The sequence below is a fragment of the Bos indicus genome, chromosome 15 (assembly GCF_029378745.1).
Source record: "Bos indicus isolate NIAB-ARS_2022 breed Sahiwal x Tharparkar chromosome 15, NIAB-ARS_B.indTharparkar_mat_pri_1.0, whole genome shotgun sequence".
In the NCBI taxonomy this organism is placed as follows: domain Eukaryota; kingdom Metazoa; phylum Chordata; class Mammalia; order Artiodactyla; family Bovidae; genus Bos; species Bos indicus.
Window position 1 is genome coordinate 28,895,645 of NC_091774.1, and position 24,152 is coordinate 28,919,796.

General features: G+C 53.0%; 1 protein-coding gene across 2 annotated transcripts in view; it reads right to left on the reverse strand.

The window, feature by feature from the left end:
- The window catches only part of FXYD6 (FXYD domain containing ion transport regulator 6), a 37,011-nt gene extending 16,899 nt beyond the window's left edge, over window positions 1-20,112 (reverse strand). The window contains exon 1 of one of the 2 annotated variants that reach the window (XM_019975489.2): window positions 19,722-20,112. Coding sequence is in view for 1 of the 2 variants with exons in the window: in XM_019975490.2 (XP_019831049.2) it covers window positions 7,712-7,730 (19 nt within the window). In the remaining variant the exon portion in view is untranslated. Of the gene's footprint in view, window positions 1-7,711; window positions 8,334-19,721 lie in introns of those variants that run through there. The other variant, XM_019975490.2, reaches the window with a different exon arrangement.
- Between the last annotated feature and the right edge of the window lie 4,040 nt (window positions 20,113-24,152).

Sequence of the window (24,152 nt, forward strand, 5' to 3'; positions counted from 1 at the left end):
GGAAAGGCATTCTGGCAGAGGAAACAGCATGAGCAAAGGCTGTGAGAAGGGAAAACGGGGATCACAAACAGTATTCAATTTCAAGTTCAGTTCAAGTTGCACCTCAAGGCACTTCATTCAATAGTGGCCACCTGAAGTGGCTTCCTCAGAAGGCTTCTGAATGAGGGCAGGTAGATGTGAGGGCCTTCATCCATCTGTGATGTCTGCATAGCGCAGGAGGGGCCGTGACAGCCATCTGCCAAGTATTTGCCATTTCGAGAATAAGATACCTTCCAAAACAGTGAATAATCGAGTTGTGTAAAGCATGAGAGTGTGGGTGGTGAGAATTCTGATAAGAGAGCTGGAGTCAGCCTCTAGAGGATCTCGCACGCCAGGCTAAAGAGTAAAGACCTGTCTTTGTATTCTAAAGAAAACATTTCTGATCAAGTTACAGTGAGCTGAAAGAAATACTGTTACAGATCTGGAAAGAGACCAACTCTCCTCCTTCAAGCTGCTGCCCAGGCCAGGACTACGCCAGCCACACCTCAGCATAAGCTTCCTTGGGGGGCCTCTTGGCCCCCACACCCATTTTAAAAAATCTCGCTGGTTCCTCTGGCACTGTCCCTGAGTCGAGTGGCCAAGGACGCAGACAGAGCCTCTGAAGGGAAACAGAATGTCTTTCTCTCATGGCTGCACTGAGGACCTCTATCTCTTTCTCCTCTCCCTCCCACACAACTGCCCCTCACATTCCTTTCTCCCAGAAAGGAGGCGAGGCTGGCCGAGGAGTGGGGGAGGTTGAGAGGTGGTAGGCGTGGTAAACCCCATTTCCAGGCCACAGAGGCTAAGTAGTAGATTGAAGGGTGGGCGGGAATTTTTGGAAGACGGAAAAGCAAGGCAGAGTTGGGTGGAGCTGGGAGAGGGGGTTCAGGAACATCACATTAGCCACCTGCACATGTGAGATCATGGACCCCCCTGCCTGGGAGAGCCTGTGAACCTGGCCCCCTGGGATGGGGCTCCGGCAAAGTCCTAACTTTTGGACAGGGATGGGGTACGGTCCTTCCCATCTGGAAAACAGAACCAGCCACCTTGTGCTTCCTCTGAAGCATCTTCAGAGAAACAATTCAGAATCCACTCATTTTCCTGCTCTGTTCCATGCTCTCATTTATCTCGACACTGATAAACAGCTGACACTTTGGGTGGCAACAGCCTGTCCATGTTAATTTCCCTCCCTGATCTCTCTGCCGTCTGCACAGTTGCTTTTCTGCATGTGCAGGAGACAGCAATCAGAAGAGTTTCTCTGGTGATTATCTTTCCATACTGAGTCACATAATTTCACATAATTGCCGGGTAAAAGCTGCTCAGAAAGAGAAGCCACGAGCTGATGATATAGCATCACGCTATATTATTTTTGATTCCACGAAGCAGTGAGGTAGATCAGAATACCCAGTTCTATTGTGAAAATAACTCAGAAACAACCTCCCTTTAAAAGGCACAAGCTCCAAATTACAGGGAAACATCCTCATCTCATCCTCATCTCTGTCTCATTCAGCCCCCAAGGCCTCGCTTCCCTTCCCTGGCATCCCACCTGCTTGCCTTCCTTAGGGTTCAGCCCATCAAAAATGTGCCCAGAGGGATCACCAAGGCCTGGGTCCTGGCAGGATCCCCAAAGAAAGATAAGGCCCCCTCCCTAGAAAGGACATACCAGAAGGGGACCTTTATGGGGTCACAGAATGCCTGGAAAAGTGAAAGTGTTGGTCGTTCAGTCGAGTCCGACTCTTTGTGACCCTATGGACTGTAGCCCACCAGGCTCCTCTGTCCCTCGGATTTTCCAGAATACTGGAGTGGGTTGCCATTTTCTTCTCCAGGGAAGCTTCCTGACCCAGGGATCGAACCTGGGTCTCCTGCATTGCAGGCGGATTCTTAACCATCTGAGCCACCAGGGAACCCCTAATACCTGGGCCTTATTGTTTAGGCTAACTGGTTACCCTAGACTGTTATTGCATGCCAAGGAACAAGATTTAGCCTATGATGTATCCAAATCTTTGGAACAAAGAAGCCTGTTAAAAGATTTTGCTGTGTATAAATAGGACATAAGCATGATGTGAGGTATACCAGATGGACTTAGAAGCACTGAATGCCAGTGAGTTAAAATGATTGAGATGAAAGTTCTTTATTTGAGGAGTCTGAAGTGCCAACAGAGAAGTGATGTAGCCAATGCATCTACCCAGAACTCACACCGCCAGCTCCTGCCTGCGGCTCTGATATGCTGGGACTGGACGCTGGGCAGGCCAGGACTGGAGGAGGGGAGTACCATGAGGGAAACAAGCAGGCTGGGCAATGCCTGAGGGTGCTCCGGTAGCCTGGCTGGAGCCAGGAAAGAAGCCAAGGCACCTACAGGAATGCAGTGACCAAGGCAGTGAGGAGCGGGGAGAGAAGCACTGACAGACCCTAGTGATCCAGATTATCTTTAGGGATTTCTTTGGCGGTCCAGTGGTTAGGACTCTGCACTTCCACTGCAGAGGGCACGGGTTCAATTCCTGCTTGGGGAACTATGATCCCACATGCTGTGTGGCTTGTCCAAAAAGATAAAGACTGCCTTTGGTTGGTCAGATGTCAAGGGGGCTGTGCTGGCTTCTGGGAAGGTGACTGATAGAACCATGTCCGCAAAGGGTCTTCAGAAGGCTTGGAGGCCAACACCTCACTCTCTCAACAGGAGGCAAAGAGATGATCAGAAGAGTCCTTTCTGATTATTCTGGCTGTACTGTGTGGGTGAGTTGGTAAAGAATCTGCCTGCAATGCAAGAGACCCGGGTTCAATCCCTGAGTCAGGAAGATCCCCTGATGAACCCACTCCAGTATTCTTGCCTGGGAAAATCCCATGGACAGAGGAGCCTGGCGGGCTATGGTGGATGGGGACACAAAGACTTGGACGTGACTGAGCAACACACACACGCTTATCACTGTAGCATAGATCTGAATGGTCCAAGGCCGGGCTAAGGGCTAAAACCAGAGACTAAAAATTATCACAGACAAATTGGTCTGATTTATGGGGAAAGAGGTGGATGCTTTACATTCCCAAGACATTAGAAAGTCTTACTGTTTGGGAGGAAAATATTACAGAAGGCAAGAAGTCTGATGTCTTTGGAGTCAGGGGCCTGGCTCCAGCAGTCCTTTCAAGCCTCCTTAGCATGTTTCTATGAAAGGGTCATGCATGCCCTCCATGAATGGCAGCTTTGGCCCTCAATCATACGTGCTCAGGAATGAGGCTTGGGTGTATGGTCAGTATAATCTGGTGGGTGAGGCCCAACTCCCGGTCCAGCTTTGAGGTGCGCTGTGCTTTTACGAGAATGTGGGCGACATAATGCCTCTAGGGCACACAGGCTGGAATGTTGTCTTTGATCTTCTCTGGCACCCCTTCTGCTCCCCTGGTCTTCCCACTCTCCATCCCCGCTGGGGCAGCCAGGCGTCCTCTGCACTCAAGCAAACCACTTCCAGTCACATGCAGCTGCCCTTCTCTCTAAACTGCTCATCACCTTTTGCTTCCCAACTTAGATGCTTTGATTCAAAGCTCTCTTGGGATTTTATGTACAGGAGAAAAAGAAAGCAAACAAAGGGCCAGTCATCACCTACACGGCTGCTCTGTCTGGAATTGTTCCCGCGGGTATTTTGGGGTCCTTCCTGACTGAGCCCAGCACTCCGCTCCACCTTCTCTGTACCAAGCTGCTTTCAGGATGGGGAGGGTCTGTCCCTCACTTCATGTCCATGTGACAAGTGGCCTGGAACGGAAGCAGGGACCACACCGTGGCCTCAAACGCCTACAGTGTGCCCTATACTCTTGGACCTTGAAGCTCCCAGAGATCAGTTATCACCAAGTTTCATCATCTGTTTTTGTAAAATGCAAGGTGATTCTTCTCTATCTTTGGCCCCTTTTGGAAGGTTCAAGGGGGCTTCTCTAGTGGCTCAGTGGTAAAAGAAGATCCCCTGGAGAAGGAAGGGGCAACCTACTCCAGTATTCTTGCCTGGGAAATCCCATGGACAGAGGACCTCCATGGGGTCACAAAAGAGTCCAGACGTGACTTAGCAACTAAACAGCAACAGAAGGCTCAAAACTCCCGTTCCTCATATAGCTGCAAGATACAGCTGCAGCTTCCTTGACTGGAGAAGCCTCCATACAATGCTTCCCCCAGGCCAATCCGCGTGAGGCAAAACCCTGGAGCCACTGGCATGAACCTCAGGGACCCTGATGGCTGGAGCTCCCACAGGTACACAAGCCCGCCCCACTCACACTGCACACTTCTGGGAGCAGAAGCCTGGACCGCAGTGTGAAAGCAGATGTGGAACCAAGACAGGTGAGTCTTCCGGGTGAGTCATCCAGCTGTGAGCCTGGCTGTAGGAATAAGTAAGGCGCTGGTGACTGGCAGTTTGGGAGTCAATGGGACAGAGCCCTATGGGGAGCACTGGAATCATTCTATGGACTCTATAGAAGAAAAGGAGAATGCTGGGATGGGAAGCCCATAGTTACAGCCCAGTTTGGGGTCAGGATTGGATATAAGAAATGATAATAATAATCGTGATAAACAGAATATTGGTCAGGTACTATTCTTACTACTTTAAATATTCATTCTCACTGAATCTTAAAAATAGCCTGGAAAATTTATGTTTCCATCAGACCCATTTTAAAGGGAAAGAAACTGAGGCAGAGAAAGAATGGTCCGTTGGTGGATGAGAGCTGGATTCCATACTTCCGCCCAGCTCAGTCTGCCTCCCTGCTGAGGGAAGAAGGGTAAACTTCCTGCTGTGAGCCCTGGACTCCAGCGCCCCCAGCCCCACACCCCAGGGGAGGGTTCACGCCCACTCAGGGACAAAGGCCACAACGGGTCACCTGGACTGCTGCTCCCAGAGGGCTCACGCCCCTGGCAGCTGCCACTCTAGTCCTTGCTGCTGTCCCAATCCAGTGGGCTTAGGCTGCAAGGCTCAGGCCCAGAGAGAATCAGATGAACTCTGCAAAGAGGGGGCTCCCGCCTCTGGGTAAACATTTACCAACCAAGTCCTAACATCGCTGGCCTCATACACACCCCTGACAGAAAGACACAGTGGAATTCAGTGTCTGCCAGCTCACACCCAAGAGAGAATTTCTATTCCCTTGTGGATAGAGTTGTTCACTGGAGAGGGTGTTTTTTTTGGTAATAGAGTATGGAATTTGTGCAGCTGTTTAGGTCAGAGTTGACAGCATAGCATGGAGGGATCTGGAGGATCAGCCAACCCCGCTGCCCACTTTCCAAGGCTATTATAAAAGTCAAGTGAGGTAATATATGTGAAGGTCCTTTGTAAACTGTAAAGCTCTGTGATAACAATACCTAACAGCTATTAGGCATTCATGGCATGCCAAGTGCTGTTCTAAGTGGTTTATATGTACTAACTCATTCAATCCTTATGGTAGTTCTAGGAAATGGCTCCATTTATGATTATCCTCATTATACGAAGGAGAAACTGAGACCAGAAAGAATAAGCAACTTGTCTAAAGTCCTAGAGCCAGAAGGTAGCAGAGCCTGGATTTAAACCCAATCAATCTGGCTCCTGCTCTGAATCTCTCCACCATCCTGCCTCTCTGCTACTCAGTGGCTTTGGGGTCTCGAACAAGTCACTCTACCTCTTGGAGTCTTTGCTTCTGAAACTGTAAAACAGGAAATCTCAGGAGCTGTGAGGATTAGATGAACTAGCCTCTGTGCATAAGCAGTTATCATTCGCCTACATCCGTCCCTTTGGCATCTCCTTTTGGAGAGTAAGCAGCTCCTCCCCAACTCCAACCTTGAAGGTCTACTGGAGGCTGCCAATCGCACCCACTCCCTTGTTGCTATAAGGACTGGGTTTGAAACTTCAGTGTCCCTCAGGGGTTGTCACATAGTCTGGAAACAATAGAGGAGGGTTCATAGCAGCCAAGGTGTGAGATGTGGGGGTGGGGGAATCCGGTGCGGAGAAGTCAGGCAGCAACTCACCAGGGAAGAGCTGGCAGGAGAGAGAAGCAGGGAGAAGAGATGGGGAGAGGTCCCGGCCAGGTGTGCTCTGGCCGGTCCCACAGGCTCCCTGCCTTGTCTCAACCAGATGCAATGGTTTGGATCATTTGCAATGAAGGGATACCATGTCACAGCAGGAAGTCTCTGCCTGGTGAATAGCAAGTGTTTTTAAAGTATCAACTGCTGATACTATTAATATCATCATTCCCCCACCTCCTTCCTCAGCTTCCGCCTTGATTTTCTAGCTTCTCTTGGGAAATGGGGAAGAGAAACAGAGAACAGAGCTGGGGAAAAGGCCCCAGTGGCCTCCTTTCACTTCCCTCCACCCCTGGAAGTCTCCAGCGTCCCCACAACAGGGGCGGGGACAGGCCTCGGTCCACAGCAGAAGCAGGCAGACCCCCGCTTAACAGAATCAAAAGGCCTCCGGGGGCCACTGCCCTCTTCTTCCTCCAGAAAAACAGGCTGCATTACCCAGGGCCGCCGACAGGTGGCGTGAGGAGCACAGATCTGCCTGGGGCAGCTGAGGCGGGTGACGTAGCCTCCCAGTCCCAAGTGCGGGAGCCTCCCCCACCCAGAGACCCAGAAACGAGACAGAGGACATGAGACAGAAAAGGAAAGAAATCCCAGAGAAGAGAAGCTGACCAGGGGAGGGGGCCCAAAGAGAAGTGCAAGAGAGGCAGGCAAAGCGAAAAGGAAGAGGCTCCAGGACAGAATGGAGGCTGCCCAAGGAGAGGAGCAACAGAAGGTAAGACGGTGGGATGGCATCCCCAGCTCAATGGACACGAACTTGAGCAAACTCCGGGAGATAGTGAAGGACAGGGAAGCCTGGCGTGCTACAGTCCATGGGGTCACGGAGTCAGACACGACTTAGCGACTGAACAACAAAGAAATAGCGCTCCTTATAGAGACTGAACAAGGGATGGACAAGGTGGCAAAGCAAGGAGAGGTTGGAGACTGCTGAGAAATCTACTTTGGAGAAACATCACACAAGGCTCCGCACTGTCTTCCTCCCCATGAGCCCCCAGCTGGGCCTCCATCCTTGGCTCCCCCGGAGCCTTCACCACGCCCTGCCTGTCCCAGTCACACCAGTGCTCCAAAGAGCAGGGGAAGGAAAATGTGCCCAGGTGGGGTGTGGAGAGAAGGGTCAGCAGGCAGCTGCATCTCCTGGGAGAAGCCAGTTCACATCCCGCTCTGGCTGCAGGGCGGCTGCCCAACAGGAGACACAGGGCCTCTGCTGTCCCAGCAGCCTGCTGGGCCGCGGCCAGGGGCCTGAGGCTTAGCCCTGGTGGACCTCAGGTGCCACAGCCCACGGTCAGCACACCTAGTCTTCTTCCTAACCCACAGGCCTCCCAGAAGCCACTGCCTCCCACAAGGGGCCCCTTCAGGGTGTCTCCCTAGGAGGCCTGGGGCCTGAGACTCCCGGGGTTGGGTGGGTGCCAGGCAGACCTCTGCAAGACTGGGATGCTGTGCCCAGGACACCCTGGTCCTCCTGCCTTCTGGGTTTAAGGGAGATTGGAGTAAGGTCTATCGGACCAGAGACTCCTGTCCTTCAGCCTCAGACCCTCGAGTGTACCTGTAGCAGTTGTAAGACAAAGGGGGACCAACTGTGTTGTGTGTGATCCACCCAACCTCCTCCCTGCCCATGATGGCTGAAGGGGATGATCACAGTGATGGTGGTGATGCCCCTAACATCAAATATCTGTAAGACGCCTGACTTACCAGACAACTTCACAAGCATCAGCTCAAAGGAACATCACAGCTGCAGGAGATGTTGGCTATCAGGGCCCTTTTACAGATTCGAGAAGGTGAGGCTCAGAGTTACGTTACTTGTCCAAGGCCCCGCAGCTAACAATGGCACAGCTGGCATCGGCCCCTAATTCTGTGGATGCCGCGTCCTAGGCTTTTTCCACTCTTCCTCGCTGCCTCCCTGGCAGGTGCAGCAATGCATGGACGCTAAGGGAAATAAAAATGCTGACCTTGACTTGAGACCAAGCAGGGCTCATTGGATGGAAGTGGTCTGACCCAGCCCAGGGGAGAAAAAAGAGGACAAGAGAATAACCCAGATAAAATTCAACAGCTTTAACGTTGACACCGATGATGTCATTTTCTTCCCCTTTCACAGTTTCCTGCCCGGCTCTGTTCTGTCCACTATGACTGATGTGAAGGCTGGGACCCCGGAGCCCCTTAGGAGGCAGGAGGGCTGGCTCATCCGTCAGCCATCACTGGATCCCAGCTGTTCACAGGTCTTCCTGTCACTCACTCTCAGCTGAGCTTCACACCAGAACGGGCTGCCTTCTCTCCCTCCCAAGCCTCCCCACAGTACCTGCTGGGCACCCTGCTGCTCTCTGCCCAGCAGAACATCTGCATCTATGCAGGAAGCAAGACAGTATCCCAGACGGGCTGTAGGAGGTCCTGGCCATTGGAGCCAGGCTCACAGGGCATGCCAACAGAACTACCAGCCCAGCAACTGACAGCCTTTCAGAGCAGGTTGCCAAGCTGCAGACCCCCCTCCCATTTTTTTCTGGTCTGGCTCAAAATTAGATTAAGGTGTAGAACTGAAATAAAGACAGTCCCTACTCAAAAATATATCCACACCCGCAACATTCTCCCAAGAAGAGAGTTCTTAATTCCACCAAACGTTTTGTTTGAAAGGTAACAATCCTAACTTCAATCCTAACAGTTATTTACATCTCAGCCCAAGTTATTGAATTAGGTTGATTTCCAAACAGCTGAGATCTGCCTGCATTTAGGTGGAGAAATTGGTGGAGAAAAGAAGATTAATTTTGGAATGAGGAGTAATTTTGGAAAGAATGGTAACGTTATTCTTCCAGGAACCAAATTAACAACAGGTACTGATGGCCTCCTGTTACCAAGGACCTCAGTCATCACTGGGGGAGCTGCAGCAACAGAGTCCCTGCCTCGTCGAGCTTACAGTCTCACTGAGGTCACAGGGTTTGCTCCCCGCCTCCAGAACACCACGTCCTATCTGTGGCAAAGTCCTAGCCATGCTCACTCCTGCAGGACCTCTGTAAGTTTCTCTTCCACTGCTCGCTGTAGTTTAGACCCTCACCACTGCTCCCCTGGGCTGTTGTGGTACCCTGCATAATACAGTAGTGCCCGCGTGCTCAGTCGCTTCAGTCATGTCCGACTCTGCGACCCCATGGACTATAGCCCGCCAGGATCCTCTGTCCATGGGATTCTCCAGGCAAGAATACTGGAGTGGGTTGCCATGCCCTCCTCCAAGGGATCTTCCTGACCCAGGTTTCGAACACACGTCTCTTAGGTCTCCACTGGCAGGAGGATTCTTTACCACTAGCGCCACCTGGGAAGCCTAACACTGTAGTAGCTGCACCTATCTTTCACCCTCTCCCTATAATCTGTCTTGGACATTAATTGGACTGTATGATTTAATACACCGAATGTGTATGCTGATCACTTCTCTACCAAACTCCAGTATATTCATGGTGTTTCCATACCCTAATTACTTTTTAAAAAAATCAAAACTTTTTAGCCTGGCATATAAATACCTCTATCTCTTTTCTACCCTTCTAGTATTTCCTCCCAGTACTTTCAGCTAAGATGATCTACTCCCATCCCCCACCACATTGTATCGAGCTCCAAGCCACTGAGTATCTCTTCCCTCCACTGAGCACGGCCTTCCTTTCCCTGTGTAGTCCAGTTCTCAATCCTGCATCTTAGGATCACATGTAGAGCTTTTGCATAATAATAATAATCATAATGGGGATCAACTGCTGCTGCTGCTAAGTCACTTCAGTGGTGTCCGACTCTGTGCGACCCCAGAGACGGCAGCCCACCAGGCTCCCCCGTCCCTGGGATTCTCCAGGCAAGAACACTGGAGTGCGTTGCCATTTCCTTCTCCAATGCATGAAAGTGAAAGTGAAGTCACTCAGTCATGTCCAACTCCTAGCGACCCCATGGACTGCAGCCTACCAGGCTCCTCCATCCATGGGATTTACCAGGCAAGAGTACTGGAGTGGGTTGCCATTGTCTTCTCCAGGGAATCAACTAAGTCCCACCAAATTCTAAACTCTGGGGGTGTGACCAAGGCATCAGTCATTTTTAGAATCCCTCACTCATTCTAGGGCTTCCCCAGTGGCTCAGTGGTAAAGAATCCACCTGCAATGCAGGAGACTTGGGTTTGGTCCCTGCATCGGGACGATCCCCCATAGGAGGGCATGTCTCCCCACTCCAGTATTCTTGCCTGGAGAATCCCATGGACTGAGGAGCCTGGTAGGCAACAGTCCATAGGGTCACAAGGAGTCGGACATGACTGAAGCGACTGAGCACACAACACACACACTCATTCTAACATGCAGCCAAGGCTGAGAAACGCTGTCTTTGTCCAACTGCCACTCCAGCCCATGGACTGAATTGTAGGCTTCTTCCTCCAGACTCAAAGAGCACCTGTGATCTGTCATTAGCACTGACTTACCACACAACACATTCTGGTTTACGCTCTCTTTTTAACAAGGTTCTCCTGGCTGGAAGCTCTCTGTTACCCCATGACTTGTAAGAGCTGGGGTGGTGCAGACAGCCACCGAGTGCTGGTTGACAGACTGATGTTTGTCTTGAGGAGGGGAAAGAGCACAGCTCCCATCACCAGGCTTTGGAACTGTGCAGAAGTGGAGGTGCTGAAAGGGACTGGAAGCCTAGCCCTCCCTGTCAGTATCAGCAGGGATAAATCATGCTGATGGTATACACCCTTGATTTGGTGTGATGAAACTTACACTTTACCTCTGTGATCTCCCTCCACCAAACCCGTAAGCCAAAAAAAGCATCAGATAAATTCCCATTGAAGGGTATATCTACATCTGACCAGTCCTCCTCAAAACTCTCAAGGTCATCCAAAACAAGACAAGTCTAAGAAAATGTTACAGCCAAGAAGAGCCTGAGCAGACATAACAACTAAATGGAATGTGGCTATCTGGAAGAGATTGTGGAATAGAAAAAGGACATTAGGGGAAAACTAAAGAAACCTGAATAAAGATGGTCTTTAGCTAATAACAATATATCAACATTATTTCATCAATTGTAACAAATATACCACACTAAGGTAAGACAGTAATCAGAAAAATGTGCAGGCGGCTTGTGTTGGAACTCTCTGTACTAGCTGTTCAGTTTTTCTATAAATCTAAATTTTTTCTTTAAAAAGTCTATTAAAAACAATTTAATAAATTTTTAATTCCGTTAAAAAAAAACAAACAGCTCCCCAACCCCCATCAAGCCCAGGTCTGGTCACCTTCCTGGCAAGCAGCGTGGAGCCCTATGCCCTGCTGGTGGTGCCCGATGCTTCTGTAATAGGGGCTGGGCTTCTATGGTTCAGAACCACAAAGCCAAAAGCCCAGCAACGGCTTTTAAAGCTGCCTTTTAAAACAACTGCTTTGGGTCCAACTAGAGGTCACGGATGGATCTGTGGGCTCCAGAGGAAAATGCAACATCTTCCCTTGATTTGCATGTTAAATGCTCATCAAACAAGCATTAAACATCAAGTATTCCGTTTAATAGCCTAACTACAAAATTCCAGAGAAGGGCTGAAGAGCATAGAGAAGTCAAAGCCTGGGACTGAGGAGAGAGCAGAGAGTGGTAATATTCTAATAGGCTGAGGGGCCCACGGTGGCTGTAGTCACTTTACTGAATTCCTGCACTACCCTGAGGCAGATGGACAGCTGACAAGCAGGGCAGGGGTCTCTGGCCCAAATCGCCGCAGCTGACACCCACCAGTGTGGCCCCTTCCTCCCAGCCCCTCAGGCCTGACAGGGTCTCTTTGAGAAGCCCCAACTCTAGGTCTGCCCCACCATCCTTCCGTCATGGAGGAGGGCACCCCCCAACAGCTGGGAGGCTGCAGGTTGGGCCTACTGGCCCCCATGGTGCAGAGCTCTTCCCAGTCCTCAAGCCCAGGCCCAATCCAGCCCAGTTGCGCAGGGGGAGTGGGAGGGACAGAATCCCTTTATCAAGCACAGAGAGCTGTTTGAACAAGGAGGCACCTTTATCTTTAATGTGGAATTACTTCTGAGGAAAAGGAAAAGAGCCAACCACGAAAAGAAATAAAGCCCTCTCTTAGAAGCGACACACTGGACTCAGAAACCACAGCCTCAGGCCTGGTTTCTAAAAAGACTCCCTTGGAAAGACCCCAAGCTGGCCCACCAGCAGGGTCGTGAGGCCTTGCTGCTACCCCCAGCCCCCCGTCACCACCAGATATGACAGTCTTGGCAGCGCCAGGCCAGCCGTCACCCCGTGGCTTCCTCTGACAGCCCCCAGAGGCAGGAACACGGGGCAGCATTGTGCGGCTGACCCCGCCACAGGCCCAGGACACAAGCTGTGTGGAGTGAGTCAGGGAGCAGGACTCACTGCTGCCTGCCAGCCCGGGGGCCCACGCCCCTGCCCCTGAGGGGACCTCAGTCCAGTTCCAGGGAGTCAGGATGGTGGGCCGAGGTGCACAGAAGCCCCAGGCCAGGGCCCTGACAAGCCGGGCGGGCATGAGCGAGTGAGTCAGGCCAGCCATGGAATCACGTCCCCACGCCTGCTGACAAAGGACCATTCAAGAAAGGCCAGACAAACAGTCCCAGCAGCAGAAACAGAAACTCAGAGCAGCTGCCAGGCCAAGAGGCCCAGGAGCCAGGCCCATGAGACCTGCTCACAGGCAGACCGCAGGATGAGGCCGCTTGACTGGCTCCTTCCACTCTCTCTGCCCAACAGCCCACTGCCTTGAGAGCACAGCTCTGGGTGGGCAGTTGAGCCCACAGGGCACTTTGTCTGTGCTCACACTGACTTGCCTGGTGGTGGAAATGACATGGGATGATCCCTGACGTATGGGCCCGTATACTTGGAAACCTGCCGAACCTGGTCACTTGCCTGCATGGAGGTTTACCTGACCTTGTTTGTCTCAGCTTCAGGAAAGTACTGTCTCCTCCTTCCTGTTACATGCCTCATTGCCCCAATCCCCACAGAGCCAAGGCCCACGCTTCTGTCCAGGTCCCGTCCATCAGACTATGAGCACTGTAGCTCTGTAGAAGGGAGGCACCTTCTAGGCATTCTCTGAATCTCCAACACTTTGCAGAGTGGCTGCTCAGTTAATGCCAATGACTGAAGGATCAGACGTTCAGCACCATTATCCTTTTAAGTCAAATCCAACCTAAGCTCAAAACAACTCAAGGATCTGTGTGGAATTTTAAAGGAATTTTTAAAATTTTTCAGTGCTCCTTTCCCCTCATTTCCTCCCGCCCACTCTCCAGGTCTCCATCAAATCCCAGTCACCAAAACACTATGATGAATCAGCTTCCCTCCACTGCCTTCAGTCCTTAAGCACTTCCCAGACCTCCTGAGCTGTGCTCAGTCACTCAGTTGTGTCCAACTCTTTACGGGCCCATGGACAGTAGCCAGCCAGGCTCCTCTGCACATGGAATTTTCCAGGCAAGAATACTGGAGTGGGTTGCCATAGCCTCCTCCAGGAGATCTTCCCAACCCGGGATCGAACCCACATCTCTTGCATCTTCTGAATTGGTAAGAGGATTCTTCACCACTAGCGCCACCTGGGAAGCCCCCCCAGACCTCCAATGAGGTCAAACTCCTAGTTTTCAAAATCTACCAAAGGAACAGGACAAACTGAGATGACCCATGGGCAAAAAGGAATGTACACTTTAGGTGTGTGTGGTGTGCACCTGGGGGGGCGAGTGATAGGCGGGAGACAGCCTGGAGGGGCAAGTGGGATTTCAACATGCCCTGGTGCATGAGGACTTTTTCCCACATATGTTCAATTCACAGATGCTCACTGGGCTTGCTCCATGTCTGACACCATGCTCCCGCCACCCCCCCACCCCCATCTGGGAAAAAAACGGACTTTGCCTTTGAAGAAGCAGGAGAGGGTGTGGGGAGCAGGCATGGACATAAGTAGCTAAGTGCTGGCCCAGTGGGAGTAGCCTTTAAGGGAAGAAGCAACAGAGCATTTCAGGGGTACCAGGAAGAGGAAAGTTTGTCTGTTTACTAAGAAATGTGCAGACTCTGCAATTGCATGGACTGTAGCTTACCAGGCTCCTCCGTCCATGGAATTTTCCAGGCAAGAGTACTGGAGTGGGTTGCCATTTCCTTCTCTGCTGCTGCTGCTGCTGCTAAGTCGCTTCAGTCGCGTCCAACTCTGCGAGACCCCATAGACGGCAGCCCACCAGGCTCCTCCGTCCCTGGGATTCTCCAGGCAAGAACACTGGAGTGGGTTGCCATTTCCTTCTCCAATGCATGCAAGTGAAAAGTGAAAGTGAAGTCGCTCAGTCGTGTCCGACTCTTAGCGACCCCATGGACTGCAGCCCACCAGGCTCCTCCATCCATGGGATTTTCCAGGCAAGAGTACTGGAGTGGGGTGCCATTGCCTTCTCTGATAAGAAATAGGAAAAGCTATCTTAAAGAATGAGCACTGGAGAGGGGCCTCAAAGAACACTGTAACGATAATGAGTGCTAAGTCGCTTCAGTTGTGTCCAACCCTCTGAGACCCTATGGACTACTGTAGCCCCACCAGGCTCCTCTGTCCATTGGGTTCTCCAGGCAAGAATACTGGAGTGGGTAGCCATTCCCTTCTCCAGGGGATCTTCCTGACCCAGGCATCGAACCCTCGTCTCTTATGTCTCCTACACTGGCAGATGGGTTCTTTACCACTAGCGCCACCTGAGAAGTCCTAAAAAATTGAAAGAAATTCTAATAACAATAACAATGTGTTAGTACTATTATTATTATAGCAATTAATATCCAGCAAGTGTGTTCCATATGCTAGGCACAAAGAAGCACTTGACGTAACTTAGCCCTGCTCAATTCTCATGCCCATTTGACAGATAAGGAAACTAAGGCTTAGAAGAGTTAAGCAAGCTAGGAAGCGTCAGCAGCCAGATTAGATCCCAAGTCTGTGCATCTCCAAAGGCGACCATCCCCTGCTCTGCAGGCCGAAGTAAGGGTTCATTCCTGCTAGGGCCTGAGCAGAGGCAGAGGGTAGGAAGTCCAAGGCTCGGGATGATCACATGGAGAAGGTGCCTGGTGCGATAGCTGCGGCCAGGACCCAGAGAGCTTCGAGGGCCAGAGCCAGGCACCTGTCCCCACTAACAGGCACGGAGAGGTTGGAATACTGGCCCACAGATCAGTGGTAATAAAAGCAAGAGGGCTAAGAAAGTGGAAGGAGAGAGAGCCCATCACCATGGTCTGGGTGAGAGATTGCAGCTGGGCGAGGTGAGAGGGTGCAGGGAACCTGTGAGCTCACGCCTGTGTGTCAGGTATGGATATTATGTATGAGTGAGAAGGGGAGAGAGAGTGCAAGTGTGAGCCACACATGAGCGAGTGCGGGGGCCCTGCTTGTTGAAGATGGAGGTTGGGGGGGTCCTTCTGGGTGGGAGGTGGGGTAAGGTCAGCCAGGGAGAAACGGAGGAACCGGGCAGGAGCGCTCAGAGAAATGAAACCATCATCTCAGAGGGCTCTAGGTCCTGGAAAGCCCACAGAGCCTGGCATAGGGAAGGGACTCACTTAACAACTGTTAAAGGGATGTGCGTATGACGTTAAGACCTTGCTTCTGGCCCCCTCCCGAGGACTGGCTTTGCCCTCCAGCCATGTGAGGGTCACTGTCATTCTAACTAGATCCTCCCTCATCCCTGGCCCCAAATCAGAGCTTCTGAGCTGAGCAGCCACATTCCCACGGCCCCAGCCTGGTCCCCTGGGCCCCAGCGCCCCTCCTGAGCCTCCCGCTCCCCCGTGCGTCTTTATAACAAGTGTGTTCCTGTGTGGCCTCCAGGCTGACTTCATACTTTCCCAGGTCAGAGTCTCCCCTCCCACTTCCCATTCCAGGGCAGAGAAGATGCTGCCAAATTGGATCCAAGGTTTTGTTTCGGCCAGAGATATTCTGCTTCTCATCAGAGATAGACAGCCCTGACCAGCGCCTCCTGTCACGCTCTCCAGTTGCCCCAAGGCTCTCTGTCCGAGGATTCATAGACTCAAAATCAATCTGGCTCATCCCTCCAGAGACCACATCTCCCAAGACTCCACCAGGCCCCGGGTGTTATCCTAGCAAAACAGACCAAGTGGACATGGTGTCCAGGAGGGTCAGGGGCTGCAGCCTGGGAGATAAGAACTTGGTCTCGGATTCTTGAGCATCTCCTGTCTTCACAGGTTGAAAAGGGAGCCTTCTCAGGGGTGACTAAAGACCACCCCCCTCCCTGCTCCACTCAGCTACAACCCTGTGTTATAAAATTATAAGCACAGTTTGGCACCTGGAGAGAAAAGGGATCTTTTTCAAGACTGTACAGGCTACAAAAACTGGGAGGAAAACAAATGCCTTAGAAATCATGAAATCTGACCCATCTACAGGCAGATGAGGAAACAGAGGCCTAAAATCATGGAGGCTTTTGGGTTCGATCTGTGATCAGGGAACTGAGATCTAGCATGCTGCGTGGTGTGGCCAAAAACTAAAAAAGATAAAATCGTGGAGGCTTTCAGTTGCTGGAGATCAGTCTAAGCCATTCCTGACTACCACCAGAAACCCAGTTTGAAGGGCTATCTGGGATATGAATGCAATGCCCCCTGGAGCACAGCCAGGACTACACCTCGGTCTGCACCCCCAGGCTCTCCTCCTTTATGATGCAGGCAGGGCCAGGGCCTCTCGTGACTGGTCTGCCTCCTCAGGTGCTCAGGCAGAAGCTGGTGAGTGATTTGTTAGACAATGAGTCCTGGGGGCTGCCTGACACAGTCTGCCATCCAGATGGCTGCCAGCGAGGCCCAACGGGGCCAGGGGCCAGGCTCTGACTTACAGGATCCAATGCTCTGGCTTCCCTATGGCTGCGGGGAGTTTCCAGGGTCTAGGGAACTGCCTCTGCTCCCTCCTCTCCTGGCCACATTCTCCAAGAAAACAGAATGAAGCAGGCTCCCCATCCACTAGGGCACCCACACTTTGAAGGGACATGGTAGTCCCCAGAGGATTGGTGGCAACAAAGAAAAAAAGGCAAGTGAAGCAAGTGATGTGCGACAGGAAGTGTATGTGTGTGGGGGGCGGTGGGGGGGGGGTCACAAATCCTGGCTGAAGAGTCAGAGGCCTCAGCCACAGTGGAGTGTGTGACCTCCAAGCCTCAGTTTTCCCATTTGCATGATGTCCCGACTGGATGTCCCCCTTCTGGCTCTGAGAAATCTAGGATTCTGAGGTCAGGGACTCTGTCTTCCTCGTGATCCTGGCAATGAACACACAGTAGGTACTTAAAGCAATTCACTGAATAGTTGAATGAAGTGGGGCCCAAGTCAGTCCAAAGTTCACGAGGTGGCCAGAAAGGAGACCCTGGCCTCCAGAGCCTATCACCAGACCCAGAGAGAAGCTACAGGTCTTGGGCAAGCTCTAGCCATCCAGGAGCCCTTGGCAAACTGCCTTCCTGTCCCAAGACACACAGATGTGCTTGGAGGAGCCAAGAAGAAAGCAGGAAAGTGTCCCTGGGGGATAGAGGGCAGCCTGGACACTCCTTCCCCGCCCATCATCACCCTAAATACACCCTAAATACACCCTAAATACTTTCTAAATACACCTGGCTTCTCTCTTGCTGGCTCCTCCTCCTCCCAATCCTCAAGGCTTTGTCTTCTCTCCCTGCCCTCCCCTGCTCTCCTAACGCAGTCACACCTTTCCTCCTTCCTTTGCGGAGGTTCAGAGCCTCAGCAGGTCTTGGAGCTGCCTGATCCTGTGTTAGGCAGGAAGGCTCAGGGGCAGAACTGAGATTCCTAAGAGGGGCCAGGAGCCTCAGGCTTTCTTAGGGTAAAGGCAGGTAGGAAGCAGTGGGGAGAGATTTACATTCTGGTCCATGCCCAGCCTCTTGCATCTAGCACCCAGGAGAGGGGCTCCCCTCTGAGGGAGTCTGGAAGGGCATCTCCCCCCATCTTCTGCAGAGTTCTCAGGGAGATGCTTCCTCCTAGCCTTTCTCAGCCTTCCCCTACACGCTCCTCCAAGGAGCTGGATGAGGCAGAAATCGCGCTCTCTTCCAGCTGGAGACCTGTTCAGAAGTATTCGTGTGTGTGTGTGTGTGTGTGTGTGTGTGTGTGTGTGTGTGTGTGTGTGTGAGAGAGAGAGAGAGAGAGGTGTGTGTGTGTGTGTGTGTGAGAGAGAGAGAGAGAGAGAGAGAGAGAGAGAGAAGGGAAGCAATGGTATATGTTATTGCTGGTCTGTGTGAAAGCGCACACAGTTCAATGACGGGTGTATGTGTAGCCTTGTGGGTTGTGTGCGGTGGTTTGGTACATGCATGGTGTATTTAGTGTGTACATGGTGTACATGTGATATAATATATGTGTGTGCTGTGTGTTTATGCAGTGTGTGTGGCAAGCAGGTGTGTGTCTGAGTATGTGGGTGGTGTGGTGAGCGTGCATGTTTGGGGTGTGTTTGTGATGTGTACTGTGTGTTGGGGGAGCTGGAGTGGCTAGGGGCGACATCAGTGTGAAGTGGGAGCTAGCATTTCAGGGTCTCCTACCCAGAGAAGTCAGGGGTAATCAGTATCTAGGCAACCATGTTGGGGGGAGGGGAGGGGATATGGAGGTGAGGAATGGGCAGAAAAGGAGGGAGGCTGAGAATTGAAAAGGGGTTTCCATGGCAACTACTGGGCAGGTCACGTGGAAAAGGCCAAAGCAGAAACAGATATAGACATCAGCACATACACACGATGAGGGCCCTGGGACCCCAGAGTGGGGGCCCTTCCACGGAAGACATGGGCTGCCCACTGATCCATCTCCAAACCTGGAAATCTGGGCCTAGGCAGAGCGCACGATGCCAAGAAGACAAAGGAAGTGGAGAAAGAGGCCACATTGGCGGGGAGAAGCCCTGGAAGCCACAACCCCTGAGGCTGGATGTGGGCAGCGGGGGCCTGGCCAGGCCCATTCTCCAGCATGCCTGCTCCCTGCTCCCACCCTCGGGTGCTTCCTCTACCAGCCACCACTTGTAAGAGCCCAGAAGCAAGTGCCAGGAGCCCCTTCCAACTAGGCAAGGAAGCCCAAGAGACACAATGGGGAAGGCTGTGCCAAGGCCAGCCCTGTTGGGGAAAGAGGGCAGGGTACCAGGAAAGGAGGGGATGGGGCCGGGGGACCAGGCCCACCCCAACCCCCACCCCGCTGGAAGAAGCCAGGACGGGTTAGACAAGAGGAGAGGAACACTAATGCACTCTCATGAACCATGCCCTGGAACGCCAGCCCTTTTTTTTACCTGCCCCTCCTCCCGGTGCCCACTGCCCAGCCCCAGCTCCCCCGTCCTCCAAGCGCCAAATCAGCAAGTCCCATTTTGCATGGCTCATGTGTGCACACTCATAGCCAGCCACCTCCCCTCGTCTTCACAACCGCACACTCAAGTGTCCACAGCTTCCAAGTAACAAAGGGAAAACTACACCGCCCTGGTAAGAGGAGAGCAGCCCTTTCCCCCTCTCGCAAAACCACAGCCCCAAGCTCCAGGTAGCAGCAAACGCCTTGTCCGAACAGCTTCACCCCACCGCCACGGCCTGTCTCCCCCGTCGGCGGCCCCTCTTCTCTTCCGACGCCCACATCCTCTTTGGGTTTCCATCTCCTACCGGGTCTCCGCTTGCCCTAGCTGCGTGCCTGGCGAGAACCGCTCACACCCACCGAAAACAAACCTACCCTGGCAGCATCCTGGCGCCGCGCGATCGGTCCCCACCCCAGCCCCTCTCCCTCCTCGTTAGAGGAACCCAACTTCGCCACCTCTGCAGCCGCTTACCTGCGCGGCGTGTCCCCTCCGAGACAATCCCAGGAGGATGAGTGGAGTCCGGAGGAGCCTGGGAGTGGCGAGGCTGGGGGAGGGCGGTGGGCGAGGCTTTCGCTGTTTTTCCCGCCTCCCCTGCTGGGAAGGGTGGGGGCGGGCTGGAGCGCCGCGTCCGGCAGGGGTGGGGAGTGGTGGGCGGGGGCTCGGCCGGGGCTGGGCTCCGGGGACCGCGGTGTCACCGTCTACCGGCCTCCGGGTAGCGTCGTCGCGCGGACCCCCTTCTCCTCGCCCGGCGCTGCCCGCCCCTCGAGCGCGCCGCCGCTGCTCCTGGGTGCGGGCGGGATTCAAGGGGCAGGCCGCTTGGAGAAGCAACAGGAGACCGCCGCCGCGGAGACCGGCCAGGGCGCTAGCATCCGCCGCCAGCTGTTGCTTTTTGGTTTTCCTCGGCTGAGGGTGGGGAGGGAGCAAGACAAACACGATGACAGAGCTAGTGTCTCTCCGAAATAGTAAACTCGGCGCGGGGAGGGGGGGGAGGGAGCGGGGAGGAGGGCGGGGAGGGGTCGGAAAAATACGAGAAAATAACCCAGCACCAGACACTGCAACCCACGTTAACTGGGAGGCTTGGCAATTAAGGGGAATGCGCACCTAAAGCATGAATGGCTGTGTCGTAGGCGCGCGCGCCGGTTCTGGCTGGAGTTGTCATTTTCAGCGAGAGCCCGGTGGGCTGCTGGAGGCGGGGGCTCGCCGGAACCACAGCTTTGCCTCCCAGATCCTCCTCATGGGGGCCCTCGTCCTGCCCCCGCAGGGTCACAGTACTGCCCCCCTCCCAGTCCACTTCTCAGGTCCAAATTCGAGAACGACAAACCTTAATGAGATTTAACTCCTAGCTCGGCAACTCCGCCCGTGATGCCCCCTAGAGCCCAGCACTGAAGGGCGCTCTGGAGCCTCAGTTTCTTTCCTCGTGAAATGGCGGTGAGAACACCGACCCCCGGAGCTGAGCCCGGGAGCAGAGTGGGCGCTCAGCGAGCAGGCAGCTGCTCTGAGGAGCAGGGCCTGTAGGAAGGGCTCCAGGCCAGGCGCTGGCAGAAACCACGGATACTGCAAGGGCTGGCCACTCGGTTGGTAGCCAGGAAGCCACGCTGCAGGCCATGAAGCTGCCCAGAAGAGCCTGGAGGGGGACCGGGCAGGATGGAGCCGGGTATTACTGGGAGAAGCTGTCCAAGCCTGAGAGGGGCCACAGGGACTTCCTCACAGACCCTGTACCCTGGAACCATGGGTACTGCCAGCCTTACCTCAACACTCCCAGCCCTGGCCCTCAGTTTTCTCATTTGTGACATGAAAGAGAGAGACTCGATAATCCAGAACCGCCTTCCAGATGGACCCTCTGACTAAATTATCTTGAGAAATGGTCCAATCTCAAAGCCCCAAGGCAGGAAATAAACATGGGTTCCAGAAGGCTTTGCCCAGATGTGGAAGCCATGAGTGGCTGCTGAGAAAGAGTGGGGAACGCTTGAGAGGACAAGACACCTCCATGAGCACCGGACCTTGGACAGAGTGGACGCTGTCACTCTGGCCCAGTCCCCAGAGTTCCTTGGGTGCCCATGAAAATCAAAGCTCTTTCATCAAAACCTGGCTCAGATCTCTTAGATCCGTGTGACTTTACATGGATTTGCAGGGGCAAACCTTTTCCTCTGCACATGAGCACTTGGTTCCAACTGCCCTTCTCCCTGTTCTTTTTGCTCTGCTCTGAGAGACGAAGCCACATCACTCACAAGGCCCGTGTCCTTCGCACACGCGCTTGAGTGCTACCACCTGCCACCTCGCTGTGTTGTTTTTCAGAGTTTCTCCTGGTGAGAACACTTCAGATCCCGGCTCTGCAAGTCTGTTTGGGAAAGCACGGGCCGGGGGAGCAGAACTCCAAAGCCATGCCACCTGTTAGTACCTGCCCTTTTCTTACCAGAGAATGCCATGGTGTTTGGCCAAATTACTCAGATACCTCAGGGCAGCAAAGAGCCACAGGGGAACAGTAAAAGCTGCATCACGTGTGGAAGGGCTGAAAATGGGCTTCTCCCCGGTCCATCCAGGGCCACAGCTGAGGGAGTTTGGGGTGACACAGCTATGCAGTCACACACAAGGTTGTTCTGGCAGGAGTCCTGGCTCCCTTTTAGGGGAGGAAGAAACGCATCTAGCCCCTAGGACACATGCGGATGCCAGTGAAAAAGGTCACCAGCTGCCTCATTCTTTCCACACATTTATGGTATGAGGAGCTACTGGGCACTGAGCCCCGGGCCAAGCTCCAGGCTGCACAGTGAAAGAAAAGTCATGGCCCCTTGGAGCCAATGGGGCTTCTCTGGTGGCTCAGCCGGTAAAGAATCTGCCTGCAATGTAGGAGCCCTGGGTTCGATTCTTGGGTCAGGGAGATCCCCTGGAGAAGGCAATGGCTACCCACTCCAGTCTTCTCACCTGGAGAATTCCATGGACAGAAGAGCCTGGCAGGCTACAATCCATGGGGTCACAAAAAGTCAGACACAACTGAGAGACTAATACACACTAGAATCAATGGGTGAGGTAGAGATTTATCAAATAATCCCATGGATAAATGTGTCATTAAAATGGTTTTGAGCCCTGAGGAGGTAGCATTTGAGAAGCAAGCTGAAGGGTCAGGAGGTGTTATGGAGAGGAGGTGAAGGAGCCAAGAATTGGAGTGACAGGAAGGGTTGGGAAATGATGATTCTGACATGGGAACAGAAGCCACATGTGCAAAGGCCCTGAGGCAGAAGGCGCATGCATGAAAGGAGCCACTGTGGCTCTGGAACAGAAGAGACTGGTTGGAGAAGGATGCAGACGCCAGTCCAGGCAGGCCTGGTGGTTCCTGGGTGAATTCAACTCTTATTCTCAGGAGAATGGGAAGCCTCTGAAGGGCCTTAAGAGAGCTGTTGCAAGCAAGAGTTGGGGAGTGGCAGACTCTGCAGCGTGGGGGATCCCACAGTCAAAGGTGAGGAACTGTCAGGAGAGCAGGGCTCATGTGAAGCTGGGAAATGGGCCTACACCCCAGTGAAGGGAGCCTGCATCTCCAGAGGCCAGGGAGCGGGGGGGTCCTGGCCACAGCGACAGTAGGACGAGGAAGGACAGAAACTGTTTCTAAATCCTCCCCACCCCCACCCCTCCAGAATAAGAGCCACGCCAAGACCTAAGGTTTGGAAGGCCGGTGTAACTGTTTCAAGCTTACGGACTCATCTGTGCTTTAAAGCTGAGCAAAATACCTTGCAATAGTGCAGCTAAGACCCCATGTGGATAGCACTTGCCCCCAGTTGCCTTGTACTGTGGCAGACACAGACCTTCAGCGTGTCAGCAACCCAGGTCACACGGCCATGGACAGGAGGCAGAGAGGGCCTGCGGGAAAATTAAAAGAGCAATACCAGAAGCCATCCTAGCAGGCCCCTTTGGGTGCTGCTTCATCCTGGGGTGCAGACTACAGGACCCAAGCAGACCCCACCCACAAGTTGTTTACTCTGTGTCCGTTGGTACTCATTCTGCTTTGTAGGAATTTGAAGGCGTGCTATCCCAGACTTCAGCCAAATGCTAAGCCCCCAGACCCTAAGACAGAACTATTTCCTAACTCCTTGCTGAAAGAGTTCTGCTCACTTCAAAAGCACTCCTTGGTCATGCGCCCTTCCTCCTTTCCTGATCTTCCCCCAACTCTTCAGCTTTTCCCTCAAGCAGCTGTGTTGGGCTCTTTGTCCTCTGCTCTGCATTGTTCCTGGACAGTCCAATCCACGATCATGATTTTGCCGCCCACCTGGGGCTGATGACCCACTCTCTCAGCCTGGTCCTTACTCCAGAAACCCAGAGGAGTTATCATCTCCAGGGGCTCAGCGGTACTCACACTGGATCCATCATCTGACCCTGCTTCCCCCCACCCCCTGCCCCAGAGCTGACTCTCCTTCCCTGCTTTTCCTTGACTTTGGAAATGGCACTGCTCCAACACTGTTATTCATCTGTAAAAGTGTGCTCCATCCTAATGCCTCTCCCCCACTGCTTCTGTTCTAGATCAGGCTCCATGATGCCAGCCTCCCATTGGTGCCTCTGCCTCAGTCTCCCCACCCTTATGCTAAATCTTGTTTGGAAATTAGTTTCTACAACACTGATGTGATTCAAACCTTCCTAGACTCCAATTCTCTACAAGTTAAAATCCAGCTGCTTAAAATCCAGCATTCAGTCTTTACCACCCGACACCCACCTACCTTTTCAGCTTCATCTCCTGACCCATTCTCTGCCCTGCCTTCCCCATTTTATCACTCTGGTCACCTCAATCCTGGCAAATGCTGTTCCCCAGACCAACAGGGCCATTCACAATTATTCAAATACCCTGCCTGCTTGCCAGCCCCTAAACTTTTGTTCATACCATCTTCTCTGCTTAAGACATCCTGTCCCTCCCTTCTCTAC